This window comes from Diorhabda sublineata, chromosome 6, assembly GCF_026230105.1.
Source record: "Diorhabda sublineata isolate icDioSubl1.1 chromosome 6, icDioSubl1.1, whole genome shotgun sequence".
Classification (NCBI taxonomy): Eukaryota; Metazoa; Arthropoda; class Insecta; order Coleoptera; family Chrysomelidae; genus Diorhabda; species Diorhabda sublineata.
In genome coordinates, this window is record NC_079479.1 from 21569080 (window position 1) to 21588937 (window position 19858).

The 19858-nt window shown below is 33.2% G+C and overlaps 1 protein-coding gene across 1 annotated transcript; it reads left to right on the top strand.

The window, feature by feature from the left end:
- Window positions 1-6039: 6039 nt before the first annotated feature.
- LOC130445925 (adenosine deaminase 2-like) lies at window positions 6040-19434 on the top strand. Its single transcript, XM_056781826.1, has 4 exons — window positions 6040-6463; window positions 11652-11899; window positions 14986-15330; window positions 18828-19434. Exons 1-4 carry the CDS (start codon window positions 6111-6113, stop codon window positions 19415-19417), a joined length of 1536 nt encoding a protein of 511 aa, XP_056637804.1. The 5' UTR covers window positions 6040-6110; the 3' UTR covers window positions 19418-19434.
- The last annotated feature ends 424 nt before the right edge of the window (window positions 19435-19858 follow it).

A 19858-nucleotide genomic window follows, 5' to 3' on the forward strand; every position in this document is an offset into this window, starting at 1 on the left:
TATTTTTTATGTCAAAAAAATAGTATCACAAGAAGCGACTTGGCCACTTGCTTTTTATTAACATCAACTAATAAATAAGTGGAATTCTATAGAATCTTTTAAGAGTATGTATGTTTTGCATTCGAACATTTTATTAATCTTGAGTGTCTGAATTGAATATAAATAGATTAAAGTATGAGTGTTTTTTATGAATTGTATAATGTTAATATAAATAACAATTTTGCATAGTTGTCAGAAATGTAAGATAATGACTAATTTAAGAGACCTCAACAAACAAGTGATTACTGGGAAGGATTAGGGGAAACTGCAGTATCAACCTAACCTAACACCACGTGGTTTAAAATATACTTCTGCCGAACTGAATATAAAAGAATTGTTAACAAAATGGGTACCTCGAAAGTTATCAATGTAGACAACGTAAAATTTGATTGCAAGATTGTTATAAAGGAGCAGCTATGGAAGGAGTGGAAACATCGATGTTCTACGAAAAAATGGATCATACAGCCTTTAGCAGCAAAGGACATGCTAATTATTGTAAATGTAATTATGGAAGGCAATATAGCAGATTTGGAATGAGTTAAAGAAACTTGCCACGTAAAGGATTTTCTTCGGATTATGCAATCGTCTTTACGGGTAACCTCAATGTTATTGGAGTTTATATTGGAAAATTGAAATTATACCTTCCTACATTTCTAATTGTGAGTGAGTCTGCAGTAGAACAAAGGATTTTCGGCACGAGGGAAAATAGATGGAATTAAAAGAAATTACAAATTCAAATCGTGTAGAAACTCCAACATTCCACTTAAAGGTGACAATGATCAACTACTTGAAGGAGTAAATGATTTGAGAGAAAAAAACAGTCATTCTGGTAATAGAGATACCTTAGAAGTTTTTCAGACATTAGCCGTTGAATAGGATAATTAATGAGAAAAATATTAATGGTAACGAAAGCTCGAACCATTAATACTTATTGTAACTGAAGAATGGCTAACAAGAATGTTAATAAAAAAGGAACATCCATGAGAATCAAACATTTCATGGAGTAAAAATTGAACTTAGAAAATTCAATGAACTCATAATGCATCAGAGAGGGATCCAAAGGAAGTACGTCACAAAAAACAACTGTAATTATTTATGAGTGGACTCATACGGTAGAAAAGCAAATACGAGAGAACGATCCTGTTTCAAATGAGGTACAAGATTGAGGAGAATATTTAGCTATAAGACTAACTTCAAATTTTCTTTGAAGGTTGAGATATAATGATCTCAGTGGAACTTCTTGATCTTAGAAAAAGATTAAATAAGCGAATACTATATAACAATGATGGCTTGATATTAAAAGACAGTTAGTCATTCTGAAGACTGGGGGTGTACGATCTGATGCTATGGATTTTTTACTTTTGAAAGCTCTTATGAGAAGAGTTAAGCTTTTGAACTGAACAATTTACCACTTAGTAACGCTTGATATCAGGTTTTAAGATGTCAAATTAGTGAGAATAGAAAGTACCTAGTAACGAATAGAGATTCACCTGCTTTAGATGTTATCCTGATAAAAAAACCGCTATTAGATCGCCGCGCTCTCTCTGACACAGCTTCACTTAAGTTTTTTTAGTATGTAGGATGCTCCAAATATTATTATTAGAATAAAAGTCATTTATAGAGTAAAAGGTGCTTCACAGCAAATATGTCTTCACAACCCTGCGAAATGCAGGGAAAAATGTTACAGATTTGATTTCAATTGGCAAATGATTGTGCATTGTACAGTATAGAGCCATTAACTAATTCTGACATGTGAGTGAGTAGATTAAGATTGTGCTCCTAAGTGGATAGCTGTGTAATGACCTTTCTAAAATAGGAGAAGCTTGCTTACGACTAGCAAACGGATTCAAATATAAATAAGGAAGAAAGAGTCGATATTTCGAATTTTCAAAAAAAACCCGACAGTGAGCTCTAACGTTTTATCTAAGTAAATATCTAACAGCTCTCTTCCGTGGTTTGAAGATTCGCTCAAATTGGGTCACATAAAATGTACTCCAGAAGGCAAGGGATGCAACTCAATAAGACTATAATGAACTGTCATAGAGGTGGGTAAGTGATCTTCGCGCAAAATATGCAAAACTTATGTTGTATATATGTAACTCCTATTCCAAAGAATTCACCAAGTATCGTCCGCAGAAGGTAATATTTTACCGCTGATGTCTAGATAAGTCATGTCATTGATGAACAGAACAAACAAAATAGGGTCTAGTACTGAGCCTTGAGGTACTCCATATTCTATTGGTTTGCAAGGAGACATCTTGTATCAGTGTCAGTTGGAAAGGTATTAGCTTATGATTTACACAATCGAGAGCCTTAGAAAAATCACAGAAAGTTGTTGCAGTGGCGTGATGGTTGCTTGAGCTGTAGTAAATATTTTTCAGGAGGAAGTGGGTATTTTATATTCAAAAAGAAATGATTAAAAGCCTGTGTAAATTCACTTTAGGGAAATATGAAAGCAGGTCGCGAGAAGGAGATATTCTTATTTCTTAAATGATTCACAATAGACCATGTATATTTCGCAACATTATTAAATTGGTTAGGTCTATAAGCCTCTCATTATAATAATTATCCTTGGCGTTTTTTATTGTTGGGTGTTGTGTATATGAAGTGAATTTATAACAATCACGCGCATAGAGGTAACCACAACTAGAGCTTCTTTTTTGGGTTGTTTTTGCGTTGCAGGAAAACAATTAAAATTATATTTTTAGTGGAATTCGAATATGGAGTACCTGCAAAAATTTTATACGTTAGTTATACTAGAGTCCGTCAATAGTATCCTCAATAGATTTTGTGGTTAGTTTTATTAACCTATTCAATACGGCAGCCATTTTCAGAGATTATCATTGAGTACGGGGCTATTTGAGATAAACCTTTGGCTCTGACCGAAAGCTTTTTTGATACAAATTATTTGATCTAACATTAATTTGAATTAAAAAAAAAATGATTAAAAAATCCCAAGGTCCTATTTACGATAATTAAGCGGGTGCGTCTCGGCACGCTCTTCATCAGTGGTAAACGGATCAGTTCACCTGTGTAGCGGGTAGCCTAACTTCGTTACTTACCTTACTAACAATAAAAAAAATCAAAAACGACATTCTCAAAAAATGTAATTGTGTATATTAATTACGTTAAAGATTACTAAAAATCATATTCATATTTCACCTCTTTTTTTATCAATCAATAAAATTGTTGTAGGTAATACAATAAATAAACAACCTTTTGCATTTTTTATAAAACGTTTATTATATGAAGAAGTTTTCAAAAACTCACTTATTTATTAAAAGTCGATTAAAAATGAACAAAATTACACAGTGAGAAATATAGAAACGATATTGTTTTTAAGTTAGAATGGGATAAAGTGAAATCAGGAAAAAAACAGAATGTTTTATAGAGAAATATATCCCAAAACTTGAAAATTAACTAAAAAAAAAACAAAACAAAGAATTTAAATATGGTCTCAAAAATAAATGTTTAGTCCAATTTACAAAAATCTTTATACATATACAATTTGCAAAGTTAATTATCAAGAGTTTTATAAAATAGACTGAACGAAATGTTGAAATTAAATATTTTTAATTAGAAAAAATGTCAACCTATGTTAACGATTTAGTTATTTAATTGTCATATTGGTTTTTTAACATGATTTTACTTATATACACGTGGAATTTGAAAATTAATAGCTGCAACAAAAGTAAAATCTACGAAAAATGTGTTTCACTTACCTGTAATTCAATTTAAAAAAAGGCACGGTGTATTGTACACTGTTTCTTCGAGAATCATGGGAGTTCAAAGCTGAGTCCTTTGGTTGTAACGGATAGTTTGGTGTTGAGTTGTAAAGTGTAGGGAAACGAGCGCGCCGGCATGCTCTCCATCATTGGTGAAGGGAGAGGAGAGCGTGCCGGCACGCGCACCGTCAGTTGGTAAGTAATCGAAGAGCGCGCCGGCACACTCTCCATATTGAATGGGTTAAGTTAACTGACACGATAATGTGAAGATCTGGTGAAAGGAATGTACCACTTGTGCAATTTTCTCAATGAGAAAAGAAGGTTTCATTATTGAAAATATATTTTTAGAAAAAACTATTTAGTAGGTCTGAACGAATTTATAGAAAATTATATTTTTGAGAATACTTGTTATCACCATCATTGAAACTGTGAAATTATATTTTCTACGTGTATGAAATATATAGAATTCAATTATGGAAAATACATCTAAAATACTTCAATACAATTTTATGGGAAAATTTAATATGTACAATTTTTGTTTAAGATGTTTTTCTTATTTCGTAGTTCCTTAAATATTTTTAGGCTGTTTATAATTTGTAGAGTAGTTTTTGACTATTTTTTTCCTCCAATTATCATTCATCATTTTCATCTATAATTACTTCAAATGTGTGCTACAATCATCTTACTCATCCAACAATCCAATGCGGTCTAGCAACTAAATAACTTTATTTCACTTGCTTTCAATAAGATAATTTCACAATTCTACAATCACATATAAATAAATGGTCTACAGACTCCGGATTGGCTTCTTTGCATCGCAAACCAAATACTTAAAGCGACAAGACCAAAAACCACAACTCGAACTAAATGGTATTCCTCTCGCTTATGTATTAAAAATAACATATCTGGCAACTATCTTCAGTTCGCATTTAAATTGAAACAAACACATTAAGTATCTTGCCGTCAGATGTCAGAATAGACTAAACCATTAAAAGCTTTTTTAAACAGGAAGTGAGGATCTAGACAAGAGACTTTACGCTCAAACTACGGGTATCTTATAAGATCCCAGATCGATGAAGCTTCTGCTAAAGAGTAAATACTAAAATGTTTAGATGCCATATTCATTCAAGTATTGCGCATAATTACTGGAGCTTACAGAACATCTCATATCGAAAGCTTACAAGTAGAACTAAGAGAGTCGTCACTAGCTGAAAGAATATGATCCCTAACATCGTCACATGTCATTACTGTGATGAGCAACAATGAACATCCAAACTAAAATAGCACAGATATAAATAGATATAAAAACACGTTCGAATTTAGAAAAAGAAAGGTACAGAATACAATGATATACATATAATGAATAGTACAGTTAATACTGACATTGCCATCATAAAGATTGACATTTTTGATGGTGAACGTACTCAGAACGTGTCGCTATTCGAGTGCTATTTGAGTTGTTTACAGATACCTGAAACATTCATCTTGGTTAAAAAATGGAATTAAATCACTAACATTTTCGTGCGACGATTTTCTATGGATTAAACCAACAGCAGTATGCCAATCAAAGCATTGGCTTTTACGGATGGAGCCCCATTCGAGCCAGTGTTTCACTAGTTTTCTGAATTCAATCGTGTTGGTCTCTAGCTCCAGGATGATTTTCATGAAGGTCGTCCAAAATCGGCGGTTGTACCAGAAAACTCACAAACATTCCATGAAAATTTGGCTCACAAAAAGATTTATTCTATTAGAGCACCGTAGAACGGTCAATTCTGAACGGTACAGCAACATTTGTTTGCCAGAAGTTTCTGAAAAACTCAGTGAAACCACTCGAAGAAGACGAATTATTTTCCACCACGATAATGCGAGCTCTCACGCATCAGATCATACAATAGTTTTTTCAAACATTGATAACTGAATTGTTGGATCATCTGCTATACAGTCGTTCTTTGGCACCCAATGATTTCTTCTTATTCCCGCATAAAAATAGATTGCGAGGTAAACCATTTTTCTAAACCTGAAGAAGTCGTTGATGCGTATGCATTCAAATCACAAAACCCTACTAGAGAAGAATTGAGTATAATGTGTATAATGTTTATAAGTATTTGTTAAATACGTCTTTAATTAAGAAGTTGTGATTTTATTATCAAATCGATCGCAAATAACGAACTTATTGATGAGATAAAAATTTTTTTAGCGTCATCTCTCAATATCTATTTTTTTAAATTTCATAATGTAAGCAGTCCGGGCCTGAATCGTCTTATTTGATTTCACTATTAATAGATAATCGTTCAATCAATTTACTTCATATAAATTTCAATCCTAGACAGTCAATCTCCGGCTATAATGAAAAATGTGTGTATTTTAGTTTTGTTAAGTGCCTACGTTCCCCTTTCGTCATCAGATTATTGGGCGGAAAGGGAAAAATTGATCAATTATGAAAAACAGTTTTCATTAGGTTCAAAACTAAATTTAACTGAAAAGGAAAAGCGAGTCAGTGATATTTTAATGACTTACAAATTTGAGGAATATGATTTAGGTTTTTTAAATCCCAATGATTTTCTGGCCGGACAACATTTTTTTAAAGTTAAGGACAAAATTGAGAAATCAAAGGTGTTTGACATCATTCAACGAGTTCCAAAAGGATCGTCTTTACATTCACACGATGAAGCTTTAGTGTCACAAGAATATTTGTACAAGTAAGTTTCGAAATTATCCTAATTTATGCTTCAAGGATTTACTGGGCCTTGAATTTTTTTTATTTATAAATTTTTTAAATACAATCGACTCTCGTTAATTCAAAACTCAACTCAAGGGGTCCCAAACATAATAGAAATTAACGAGAATTTCAAATATTACATGTTACGAAATTTCGAGAAAAAAAACTAGAAACCAATTACTGAACAATAATGTATCAATTATTCTATTATGTTTATCAGAAAGTGTGAAATTTTAGTTTGTTTGACTGAACATTGCCAAGACTGATCAATAACATTTTCTCTATCTATATAGTGCCTGATTTGTTTTTCGTTGATGCTGTTTTGTAAACAGAATTGTCGTAATGTGTCGAATACGGCTCATGTCTATTTTATTGAGACCTCTGCCAGAGACTCTGATCTACGAGAGTTGTCTGAAAATTTTCAATCTGAAGATACCTTGTTATCAATATAAATTGGAAATTATATTTATGCACAGATTGAGTGGTTCTCTGAAACTAAAATCAGTCAAAGTAGTGGATTATTATGAACAAACCTCTCACGAAAAAGGCAAAGACAATTTCATTGACCAGAAAGGTAATGACGACTGGTTTTGGGATAGTCACGGACTATCCTCAAAGAGGCAAAAGAGTATTACACATCATTGCTTGTTAAGGTAAAGCATTGGATCCCAAACTCAAAATTTTAGTGGATTCGGTGAACCGCAACTCCTCATTAGTGGTAAGCTCAAGTAGCTCCTCTTATAACAACACATTCTCCACTTCCCTTTCAACGAATCTTGGAGGTATTTCCTTCGACAAAATATCTTCAAATCTGATTCTAATATTATCATGCAGGACTATAGAATATTGAACGTATGTCTGAAGTTACTTCTGGTATAATTATTTTAGAATGGCTTAAAAACCGATATTGCCTGATCATGGTAGGAGCTCAATCTGTTGCTACCGAATGGAATCGATTTTTCCTTAACATTCCAGTGTCACGCGTGGTATAGGTGTACACCAGGAATTTCATTTTGCTTACTGATGGCGGTTGGCACTACCGATGACTTTCGGCGGTCATCTATCTTCCTGCACTACTTCACCTACCTCACAGTACAGACACAGTGAAACGTTTACCGAATTTTTGCTGAATGTTTTCTGGAAGCCTATAGTATTGGTGTATATCTGTTAACCATGCGATTTTTGAATATGTTATGGTGACATATGGTTAGTACAACTGTAATGGTTTTATGATATTCATATCACAAATAAAATCTGACATGATTGAACACGATTGTGAGGAGTTACGCCGCTGGTTAGAAGAAACTGAAGAGGGTTGTCGCGTTGATTTTGTGTTCTATGTCTGGAAGACGCTGACGAGATAGAAAAGGACTAAGTGGAAGATCACAATTTTGATCAATCGGACGAAATCATCGAAAAAAAATTCACCAAATATACCTGATAATATGGAATTTGAACCAGATCCTCAAGTGTAGCTATCTTAGGGACCTTCTCAAGGTCCTTTTGTATATCCTTTATTCTGTTTGGGTAGACATAAAGTAACAAGATGGTACTTAGAACCGCAAGCAGGTCGGACTTTAAGCATGCCTGAACATAACTTAATTCCTTTGTTATACCGGCCAGGTGAAGCGAAACAAGCTGTTACACCTATATTAGCATTTGAGTGCATGATTGTTGATAAAATCATTTTGAAAATTGTTGCGAATTGATATATTGGAAAAATAAGGCCTCATTGTGGAATGGAGAGGGGTGCTAAAAAGCAGATTGTCGGAAAATAAGGACACTAATTAGAATTTTGTACCTTGCTGGGGCTAAAAATCTGGGAGAAGAAATGTATCAGAAATATGAAATAATTTTTTGAGTACTGGAGAGGAAAGTATATACCTGACAATGAGTGAAAAAAGGTATAGATTCTTGATACGTTCCCTTAGGTTTAACAATATTAACACTAGAGACGAAAGACTTTTAATAAGCTAGCTGCTTCTCGAGAAATATTTAACAGGTTTGTAGACAACTGTAAGAATACGTACAAACCCTCAAACTACCTTACTATAGATGAGCAGCTTTTTTCATTTAGAGGGAACTGTAGCTTTTTATGTCTACCATACCCTCAAAGTACTGGATGAAAATATTCGCCCTTGTATCTGCATATAACGATTTCTATGCTACAAGAAAACTCCAACTTTATCTTGGAGAAAACAAGAAATTATTGACTGGTTAACCACCAAAAGTATGGAATTTGAAGATAATTTGATAAAGAAAGAGCTATTACCTATAGCAAATTTACACAAACATTGTTTTATGAAATACGCCGTGGAAGATACAGCAGAAAAATAAACATAGTGAGCACACCGCCGTTTCGTTGCGAACTAAATCCTATAGAACTAATATGGACGCAAATGAAAGGATTTGTAGCAACACACAACACGACATTAAAATGTAAGGCGTTGAGCTACTATTTGATCAAGCCATTAAGGAGGTGACAACCAGAGAACTGATGCAGCATGTCATTAAAGAAGAGGAGAAAATGTGGGATCTTGACTACTTGTTCGATCGGACCGTCGACCCGTTAATTATAACGTCAAAAGGAGATGCCACTTCCTCAGATGACGAAGAATATTATGATTTTTTAAAATTTAATTTCAGTATATGTAATGTATTTTTTGTATAATGTTCAATAAAAAATAAGTGTACCGAATACTATGTACAAAATGCCTAATTTTTATTCAGTTGAAATAAAATTCTTTCCTTCTCACGATTATCCTACCGGCATGCCTTTGGCACAAAATTTTTAGTGTTTGTGAATGGATGACAATAGGCTAAACCCATATATTGACCCCAACCCGGTTGGTACTACTTGTACTTGATAAAAAAAATGAAATCAATTTCAAAGTATGAAAGTGGCTTAAATATTCGTTGGGTCACTCTGTGGTCCCTTTGCATACCTACCTGAGGTTTTATTACTCTATAACTTTCTGAAATAAACTATAGTTATTATCACCGATTACAATGAGACAAAGTTCGCTGCCGATATATTGAAGATAGCCTCTGATATTATTTTTCCACTTACTGAATGTTGTAGGGGTGAATGCCCTTACCATCTACAAAACTAACCAAAATCATCTTGACTTGACTGAATAGATTTTTTGAAACAATTGGCGTTCGAACGAATAAAACCTCAAATTGAACATCGCATCAGTTTAGAATCTATACCAAGAGAAATAAAAATCCGAGGAAGATTATTATTGAAACTTGATATTCTCAAAAGACACCCTTTCTCCAACCAGGAGCAACACATGTGAGGTGTTATGTATGCGGCAGTGCTAGAAGCAAGTGTAAAAGAAAAAGGTGCAGTAAATTCCAGAAATAGATGTGTGTTGATCACCTACAAAACGTACAAGTATGTGAGCACTATATATACATATTCTCGCGCTATAGATAAAGTTTTGCTCTTTACCGGACTATTATAACCACGGAAAATATCGGCCATGAAAAATATTAGCTCCTAATATTATTAACAATAGAATATTATACTTTCAGATTTGTTAAAATATTTTTGAAATTTCTTTTTCGAAATTTTAAAAACGTCTGCCTTGACGTCAAAACCGTGATAATTGTAAGTCATTATGATTTTCTATTTACGAAAATATTATATTATATCTTAATGACAGCTTTGTTAAAATACTCTTAAAATTCAGGTAATTTTGTTACCTGTACTACGTGCGCAGTACTGCAGTTACCGCGACTGGGCTTAGTTAGTCCCCATCTCATATGGGAGTCTTTGTTCAAAATTGAGGGTTTATTAATATGTGCTTTTGGCCGTTCACTGGCTGTTACGCTGGGGCTACGCTAGCGGTTAACGTCAATGCCCATAGGCGCGATAATTTCTAACGCGCTAAAGCGGGTGGCTACACTTAAATGGTCAACGTGAATGCCCATTATTGGTGATGAAAACGGCGTTAATTTTACTTGAATTCAAGCAAGATGTACGTTGAGAGAGCTCTGTATTTCATGAGTGTAATTTTTTATTATTTGTATTTATTCATTCATCATTACCAAATGAAGAAAAAAGTTTAAATGAGTTCTATACTAATCCATTAATGTTTCCTTCTACTTTTTCATTTCTTCGATAGTTGTTTTAAAAGGTAATAATTCCATTATTAGTCGCCAAACCCTATATTGCGTCCCACGATTTTTGAAACTTTTGAGTTTCGGTTCCCACAAACATGGTTCTGTTTGCAGAATCTCGGCAAACGCAATTACTTTCTCGTTACTCTACTCCAAAGCCATAGTACGTATTCTGAAGATGTGCGATCCCGTCGCGCTCAAGACGCACACAGACAATACGTAGTGTGGCCGCTTCATGACATTGATTCTCGCGTGAATCTCTTTATGTACCACCGCCCGCTTGAGCTATCGCCTAACGTCAAAAGGCAATGTTAATGCCGTTGTTGAATTATCGCGTCAAGTCGTGGCTACACCTACGGTTAACGTCCATTATCGCGATATTTAATGACATTTCTCGTTAGTGTAGTCTCAAAGTTAGACTATGTTTCTTGGTGGATCACTTATGCACGTTACTGAAATATAATTTTTTTATAAAATTTCGGTTCATCCGAATTATTTTTTTTTAGCGAAAATTCCTCACTGAGTAGGTCTTCCCTTTCTTTTATTTTTCATTTCCCTATTTACCTAACTTTCGCATCGAAACACAGAGTTTTAAAAATATGATAGAAAGCCTTTTACCGTTTAGTTTGATTATTGTTAAAAGCGTGCTTTTTAGTTTTATTTAACTATAATTTATTATAGTATATAAATTATTATTTTGACAAATTTAAGCTTTTAATATATAAACCTTTTTCATATATTACTCAATATGAAGATGAGACTAATGGCTTTAAGATGCTGAAATCACAAAAAGAATGGAAGCTGCAGATTTTTTGCTCGTGACTTTTGACCGCGGGCGTGCTATTTAAGTAGACTTTTTTGCTCACGAGTTTCTTTGTATAAATAGACCACATTTAATATTTAAACAAGAGGTGTCAAAAGAGCGCGGTACTTATTTTGTCTTACCGGAGGACATTGCCATACCGAGCTTTACTGACTTCTATGACTATATCACTTTTTGCTTCACGGCTAAGTTTATTAATAATTATCATTATTTTTAGTTTGACTTATAGAGACAACCTCTATATATGCATTGAAAAGGATCAAATCAATCTACATTTCTTTCGAGGAAACAATATCAGCGACTCTTGCAATTGGACTTTGGTTAGCGATTTAAGAAGATCTGATAAGAACTTTGATAGTTACTTGAAATCGAAAATATCAATGATATGCAATGATCCTGATAAGACATATTCTAATTCAAATACTGTTTGGAAAGCATTTCAAACCATCTTTAGAACAATTGGAGGTACAGTATAGTTGGTTCCAAGGTATTTTCTCATGACAAGAATAAACATCTGGTACTTACATGTAATAATCTTTAAGTAGGTAGTTAGCAATCTGAAATACCAATCCCAGTATCTTATCATGTCGTTATAAGCAATTTTCTCGAGAAAAATGAACTTGTATTAAAGCCGTTAATCAAATTCAATTATATGACATAAGGATAAAATAAATTTATTTGTTAAGTATAGTATTTCTCCAAATCTAAGAAAGTGCCTCAACTTAACGTATCTATTTAAAATTTGATAAGAACCAAAAGTCGTAAATTGATGACTATTTATTGGGAGGACATTGTACAGGGCCGGGCTATTCTATTTTGACAACTGGCATTTTCGTTAGAATTTAGAGAGAAATTTGAATTTTATGAAATTTATTTCATTTTAATACATGGTATATTTCGTTTACATTCTTGGGCTGGGAATTTTGATATGAGTTTTTAGGGGTTCTGAATCATTTATATCTGTGTACAGGGTCCTGCACGACGAGCTAAATTGATATTTATATGGGAAAGTACTGGGACTACTTTTCTGAAAATTTGCTTGCATGGGTTTTCCGAAATTCTCGTTTCATCTAAAATAATTTCAGTTTTCTGAAACTTCCGGTTATACCGGAAGTGAACCCAAACTTTTTTATTTTAAACGGAGTGCTATGGTTTTTATTAAATTTTTAAAATTTACACAAAATATCAAAATAAGTTTATATAAGGCATACTATACCTAAAGCCCACCACTTTTTAATTATTTCACATTATCGAAACTTTTGGACACATGCAGCTCTCCACTAAAAAAAACATATTTCTGATTTTAACTGAGTCAGGTATAATATTTTTGGGATATGGACAATTTATATTTAAAAACCATGAAAATTTCAGTTTTTTCAAGTTTCTACAAAAACCGTTAATTTGAGATATAGGTATAAATTTACTGACGAAGTCCCCTTAATTTAAAGAGTAGAATCCAATGGTAAAGAGAAAAATGGAGGTTGCCATTTGAAAAAATTAAGTTTTCGAAGTTTTTAGATAGCGAAATTCGGCACCATTTTCTGAGCACCTTATTTAAATTTTTGTCAAGGTTTTTACAGATTTTGAAAGCTGTAAGTGTTATTTGTTTAAATCCCTCATATAAAGTTATATCGAAAATCCGTGTAGATTCCAAAAATTTAATAAAAACCATAGCATTCCGTTTAAAATAACCGAAGTATGGGTCCACTTCCGGTATAATCGAAAGTTTCAGAAAACTGAAATTATTTTAACTGAAACGAGCATTTCGAAAAAGCCATGCAAACAAATTTTCAGAAGACTAGTCGCAGTACTTTCCCCTATACATATCGATTCAGCTCGTCGTGAAGGACCCTGTACATACATCTATATGAGTTCTTATTTTTTTTCACGTATTGAATACAGTTTCTCTAGTTTTCAGCGGCTACATTTTTCGATCATATTAAAAATAAAATACTATAATGTGAGCCCAATAACTTCGTAGCCTACTTCCTTTGCAATTTCGTCACAAACATTTTCCTTTGAAAAATGATAACTTATAACTATTACAGTTTCTAACAATTGTTGATCATTATCACTTTCGTGGAAATAGATGTTACGTTCGTACAAAAAGTCTCGTATTCATTCATTCCCTTTTTTTGTTACTGGAACAAGGTATCTTTTCTTTTGCCGACTATGTGATGATGCATCGTTTATCACAATGCAGCTATTCAGTGGTATATTCGGAATTATTTGTTTTGAAACCAATCATCAAAAACTTCCGCGGTTTTATTGCAATGATAATCCAGATTAGAATCTGAAATATTAAAGCCTTCTAAAAAAAGACATTCTGGTATCCATCTTTTTTCTAGCCCCGCATGTAGAAAAGTTATTATTTCACATTTATTATCATTATTATCTACGAAGATTTTCGTGTGTTTCTCGATCTAGCGTATTTATTTTTTAGAGTTTTTGCAAACGCTTTGACTCCATTATGCCTTGTCTTTTGTATTATTTTGAATGAAAACCCCAAACCACGTAGAGTACGCCACACATTTTTTGTTCTGCATTATGACGAATTAATTCTTATTTAAAAAAAAATCATTGCATGCATTAATTGGAATTTAGTCACTTTATTAGATTGTGAAAAATTCTATATATTTATAATTTAAAGCTTTTTGGAATAATTGTCGATTTGCAGGCAAAAAGTCAAGAAGAAAAATAGAGAGAGAGAGATTCGTTGGAGAATTTTTTGGTAGGATATATGAAGTTTGTTATAGGAGGAAGGTATGTTGGAGTTGGCCCTGATATAGGAGTTGCTTCTCTGGAGGTATGGAGTTGTGAAGTTTGCTTGTGGTTTTTCTCGGTTTGGCGATTTTTTTGTAAGTTTTTTGTGAGTTTTGTTTTGTGTGGAGTGGGGTTATCGACGAAATGATGAGAAAGGGTTTTATCTTATGAATAAGGGAGAGTTGTCAAGGAAATTGAGGTAGATTTCAGGGCGGTCTTCGTACGCAAGAAGAAATATTTTGTAAAGGACTTTATATAATTATTTAATATAAACAATGTATAGAGAAAGTCCTAAGCATACGATTATTAATAGTAGTCGTCATATTTACTTAAAAATCGGATATTTTTACTCGCAGAGTGAAATCAGTTGTAGATTTAAATATAATTATTTACTCAACATATTATTTGTATAAATTTTTGTGAGACCGGAAAGTAATGTGGTTTTTTCACATACCAATATTTGACTGCCAATTGTTAGATCTTTTTGTCCTTCTAAGCCGTCTTAAACAGGTGTTAAAGTTATTGTTTATTTCTAAATAATTGAATATTGAACATTTTCTGCAATTTATGATGAAATTATTAGGCAACGATAATAACTTTAAAGTTCTTCGAAAACATTTGCGATATTAATTTCAAGTGCATTAGATGTCAGTAAATGCCAAAGATGGTCCTTAAAATTCAGATTCGGTCACTGTGAGTCGAAACATAAACACACCCTGTTATTAATCCATATAAATTATCTCTTCATTATATCTTAAATAACATCATTCAAATTATTCTTATTTTAGGTTTATTAACATATAAACCAATTTTCGAAGAATACTTCTACGAGGCACTCTTAGAACTATACGAAGACAACGTTAAGTATTTAGAATTCAGAGGATTTTTACCAGAGGTATATGATATTGATGGAAATATTTATTCCAAGCTGGAGGTTCTTGGTATGTACGTGCATACATTTAAAAAGTTCCAAACGGATCATCCTGATTTTTTCGGAGCTAGATTTATTTATGCACCTAATAGACATGTTGATAATGCTACTATGGATGAATATGTTAATACATTCAGAAAACTTAGGAAGAAATATCCTGATTTTGTTGCAGGTTTTGACTTGGTTGGTCAAGAAGATGCAGGTAATGCTGTTAATAATTTGAAAAAGATTTGAAATCCAGATAGAAAGAATACTTTTTACTCTATAAATAGAAATGTCCAATTTTTACTTTTTCAGCTGATACAAATATTGTGGGATTTCAAGTTGATTGAAATTTAAATCTGGTATTTTATTGTAGTATTAATTCTTCATGATTCAGTTGAACATACCACGTATTTTAATACAAAATTTATTATCGTCTTCTAATATAACAACTATGCGAATAATAAATCCAGATTTCTATAAACTTGTTGTGAACATTGGCTGGGATGATTTTCAGTACCTTCAGTAATTACTACTTCTAATTTCAATAGGCACACAGCGTGCTATCCAAAGCAGATTTTCAGGTTTCGAAAAGAGGAAAAGGTAACAAGCAGTCAAATTTGGTGAATAAGGCAACTCTCATTTCGTGTTTGACTAAAAAATAGCCACAATTGTTTTATGTAGACGCGTCAAAAGTAGTAGTCCGTTTGATCCTCTGGAGCATTTTAGACCAACTTTGATTTGATTTTTTCGGATTTGCGCTAGATTGTTGGTCAGTTTCTACATCATATCCATGAGCGATAAGGATGTACCAGTGTCTGTTGCGCTACGCATCATTATTCGTTTTTTGGTCACAGATACTTTAACATTCGCCAGATGTGTGCCAAGACTTCTGAAATTCACACGCTGGGAAGTTTTATCGCGTCTACTGTAGCAGTATGAAGAAGGAGAGAATTCGTTACACTTCTATATCCTGGAGAGTAAACGCGGGTCTATGGAGAGGAGGAAGAAAGACGAAGGTGCGCGGGTTAAAGCGAAGTTTTCACTGTCAGCAGAGAAGGTGTTTTGTACCGTAATTTGGCACATAAGAGGAGTAATTGCTGTTGATTTTCTCACGAACTGTAAAAGCAAAGTATTATAGTAACTTTATAAAAACACGTTGAAACCAGTTTAAAGATCAAAACGATACAATATTTTAATCCGTAGTGCGATATTGCTAAAAGACAACATCAGACTGCACACAGCTCGGCTTATGATGGAAACGTTGAACGTATTGGGTTGGCAAACAATGGAACACCCTCCTTACAGTCCTGATTTGTTGCCAAGCGACTATTATTTCTTGGTCGATTGAGAGAGACACTTGGCAGGCTGCGATTCAAAACCAATGCAAACGTAGAATCCTTCGTGAACGAATGGTTACTTGACAAGCCGAGGGATTTTTACGAAAAAGGTGTCCGAAAGCTTCTGGGGAGGTGGCAAAAATGTGTAGAGTCTTACGGAGACTATGAAGAAAAAATGTAAAAAATTTCAGTTCTCTATCTCAGCAAAATATTCGGGACACAACGTTTTGCGACCTCTACTTGACATTATTTTCACAAAATATTTAATTGTTTTGGTACGAGTCTAGCATTGACCCAAAACATTAATCAAAATATATATCTTTTGGCTATGACGATTTTTGAGCACCACTTCGTCAATTTTTTTAATGTTATTGTCGTTAACAGAGGTTAGGTTAGGTTAGACTCTCCAAAATACTTATAGCAGCCTCAATAATTTTCGTGCCGTATTTCTATTGGAAACAAAAAATTTCAAGCAAACTGGTTGTGCACTTTTTTTTCATAGTCAATATCGCCGGATGAAACTTTTTGCATTGTAAACAAATAGCTGTAAATATATACTTTATGTTTTGTGGAGCACACGAACATCAAAAAAGGTTGTGCCGATTTAGGAAAAAAAAGTTACCCATTTTATTAACCATGCACATTACGAATTTGAGTCGTGATTAAATATTAGAAAGAGCATTATTTAGATCTAATTGAATCAGTAGAAAAGTGATTACTTTTCTTTTGATTAACTATGATTCAGTTAATTTTTGATTTGGGTTAATAGATTTGTTCATATTCTCATTTAAACGAATTCAAGTGCGATTTATACTCAATTTTTTCTAAAAATACGCTTATGCTAATCTCCGTCCTTTCATGTAACCTATATAATTAATTATTATCAACTCTATCGATTCATGTTAATAAGAATAAGTATTTCTTTTTCCTTGTTTTTTTTTTAAAACAAGGATGACCATATTAGTAGACTATTGTCTATTAACTGCCAGCATTCTCGCCATCGCTTAGGTGGCCATGTGGTCTTCTTCCTTTTGGGTTCTTCATTTGGGCGTTCTTAACTTGTATATTTGTTTCTGCTGGGATTGTTATCAAAGGTCTTACAGTCGTTTTATATATCTCGATTTCACTTTCGGTATTCAGGTAATTATTCTTCGAAACGATAACTTTAAGCATCACGAAATTCGTACCGGTTTCATTGTTTGTTCTTTTATTTCGTTAAAAAGATTTCTATGACTCATTTTTGATACTCCCATATATTTAAAATGAATTACTTGTTCGATAACTTTTAGATCGATTTCCAACTTCCAACATCTTATCGGTTCTTTGGACGTCACTAGGCATTTGGTCTTCTCGGTGTAGATGAGCATGTTTATTTGTTTTGTTTCAGTGTTGAATCCCAACGTTTACATTTATATCTTCTGCTTGATTAGTAATATCGGAGTAATATTTAATTCTTATAAGATTTAAGAGTATCAAAATTTAGTAGAACAGTTGCTTGATTATAATGTCTAAATGTATAAAGCTGTTATGATGTCTATTGACATCGATTGATGTCGATTCACGTCAATTTATGTCAATTGAGGTCATTTAGTCAATAGAATCATATTTTAGTGATGTCCGTGCGTGAGTTTTACAAAAACGGTAATTCGGCGATTGTAGCGCGTTAAACATTGTGCAATATTGACAATGTTCTTCACTTAAATGAGGAGACCTAACCAACGCTGAATGAACCAAAATCCGGACGTCCATGGTCTTCTAGAACGGTCGAAAAAGTTGGAAGCGTACTGTTGCTTTAAACTTGCATAGATCATCAATATTTTGCATTTCACAAATATATTAGGGACTGCACAGTTACAGTGAATTCAGACACTATGTGCAGATGACGGACGACTTCTTAGTGCCTGAACTGCAAACCACTAATGGTTATATTCGGTTCCAATAGAACGAAGCGACTTCACACACGTCCAATAGATCTCTGTTAAATTTGTTTCTGGTAAATTGATCTCCAGGAGATGTGACATAAGTTGGCCTCCACGCAATCCCGATTTCCTGTGGATTTTATGACAAATCTAAAGTTTACACTAACAAATTCCCTGGCACAATTAAAAGGAAATATCCATCACTAAATGGCAGCCCTCACGGAGAATACCTGTCGAGCCGTCATAGGCAATTTCAGAGCTCGAATAAATAAATTCTGTGATACATTTGGACGATATCCTTTTTAAGAAATAAATTCCCAAGTAGTTTTCTTCAACTTGTTTTTTTAAATGTGAACCCTCTTTTGAGACAACTCGTATAACAAAATCTATGTTCGCTCAATATTTTTTTGATTCTCAATTCATTTTTGCACATCCTGTTAAATTTTCATGTGTTGTAGGAAATCCGTTGATATCTTTCTTGTCACAACTGGAAGAATTGCAGAAAATGGGAGTGAATTTTTTCTTTCACGCTGGCGAAACAAACTGGGAAGGCGAATCTACAGATTTTAACATACTAGACGCAATTCTGCTCAATACTACAAGAATTGGACACAGTTACGCCATTTTAAAGCATCCTATTGCAGCCCAACTAGTCAAAGAAAAAGATATAGCACTTGAAATTTGTCCTATTTCAAATCAAGTGTTGAAATTAGTGACGGATTTGAGAAACCATCCTGGAGTTATTTTAATAGCAAACGGTTTCCCTGTTGTTATTTCCGCTGATGATCCATCGTTTTGGGGATCAAGAGGACTTAGCTATGATTGGTATATGGCGTTTATGGCTTTAGCTGGAAAAAATAGCGATTTAAGGTTTTTAAAACAGTTGGCTATCAATTCCATAAAATATAGTAGTCTAGATGAAAATAAAAAGAAATTAGCAATGAATGAGTGGGAAAGTGATTGGAATGTATTCATTGAGGCAGAATTACAAAGACAATATCCATATGATTTGCCAAATGTAATAAATGTTATTGAAATAAATGATTAATGAACAATGAAGAAAAACGTCGTTCTTTTTTAGTTTGATACGATCGATTTTGATGTTTATATTTAGATGAAAATAATTTAATTATGAAACTACAGTGTGTAATTTGAATTTTTTATTCATCAATGTAATCCCCTTTTCCTTTTTTTATTTCGGTGCACAATTTTTACATTGTTACAATTTTATCGAATAATCGTCGTATATTTGATTCTATTCCTTTTTAGGATATTCTGAAAATAAGGAGTGGCGATAGGACAATGCTTTCTCATTTCTCTGTCCAATTTTAATATTTTTTCATGGCTTTCTTTATTCAGAATCCTCATTTTTACCAGGTCTTCGGTGTGTTTCACAGTCGGTAATACAAATGGGTGTAGCACTCGTTCACTTTCTTATACTCAAAAACCTCAAATTTCGACTCATCACTCCATAAAACACTTTTCCATT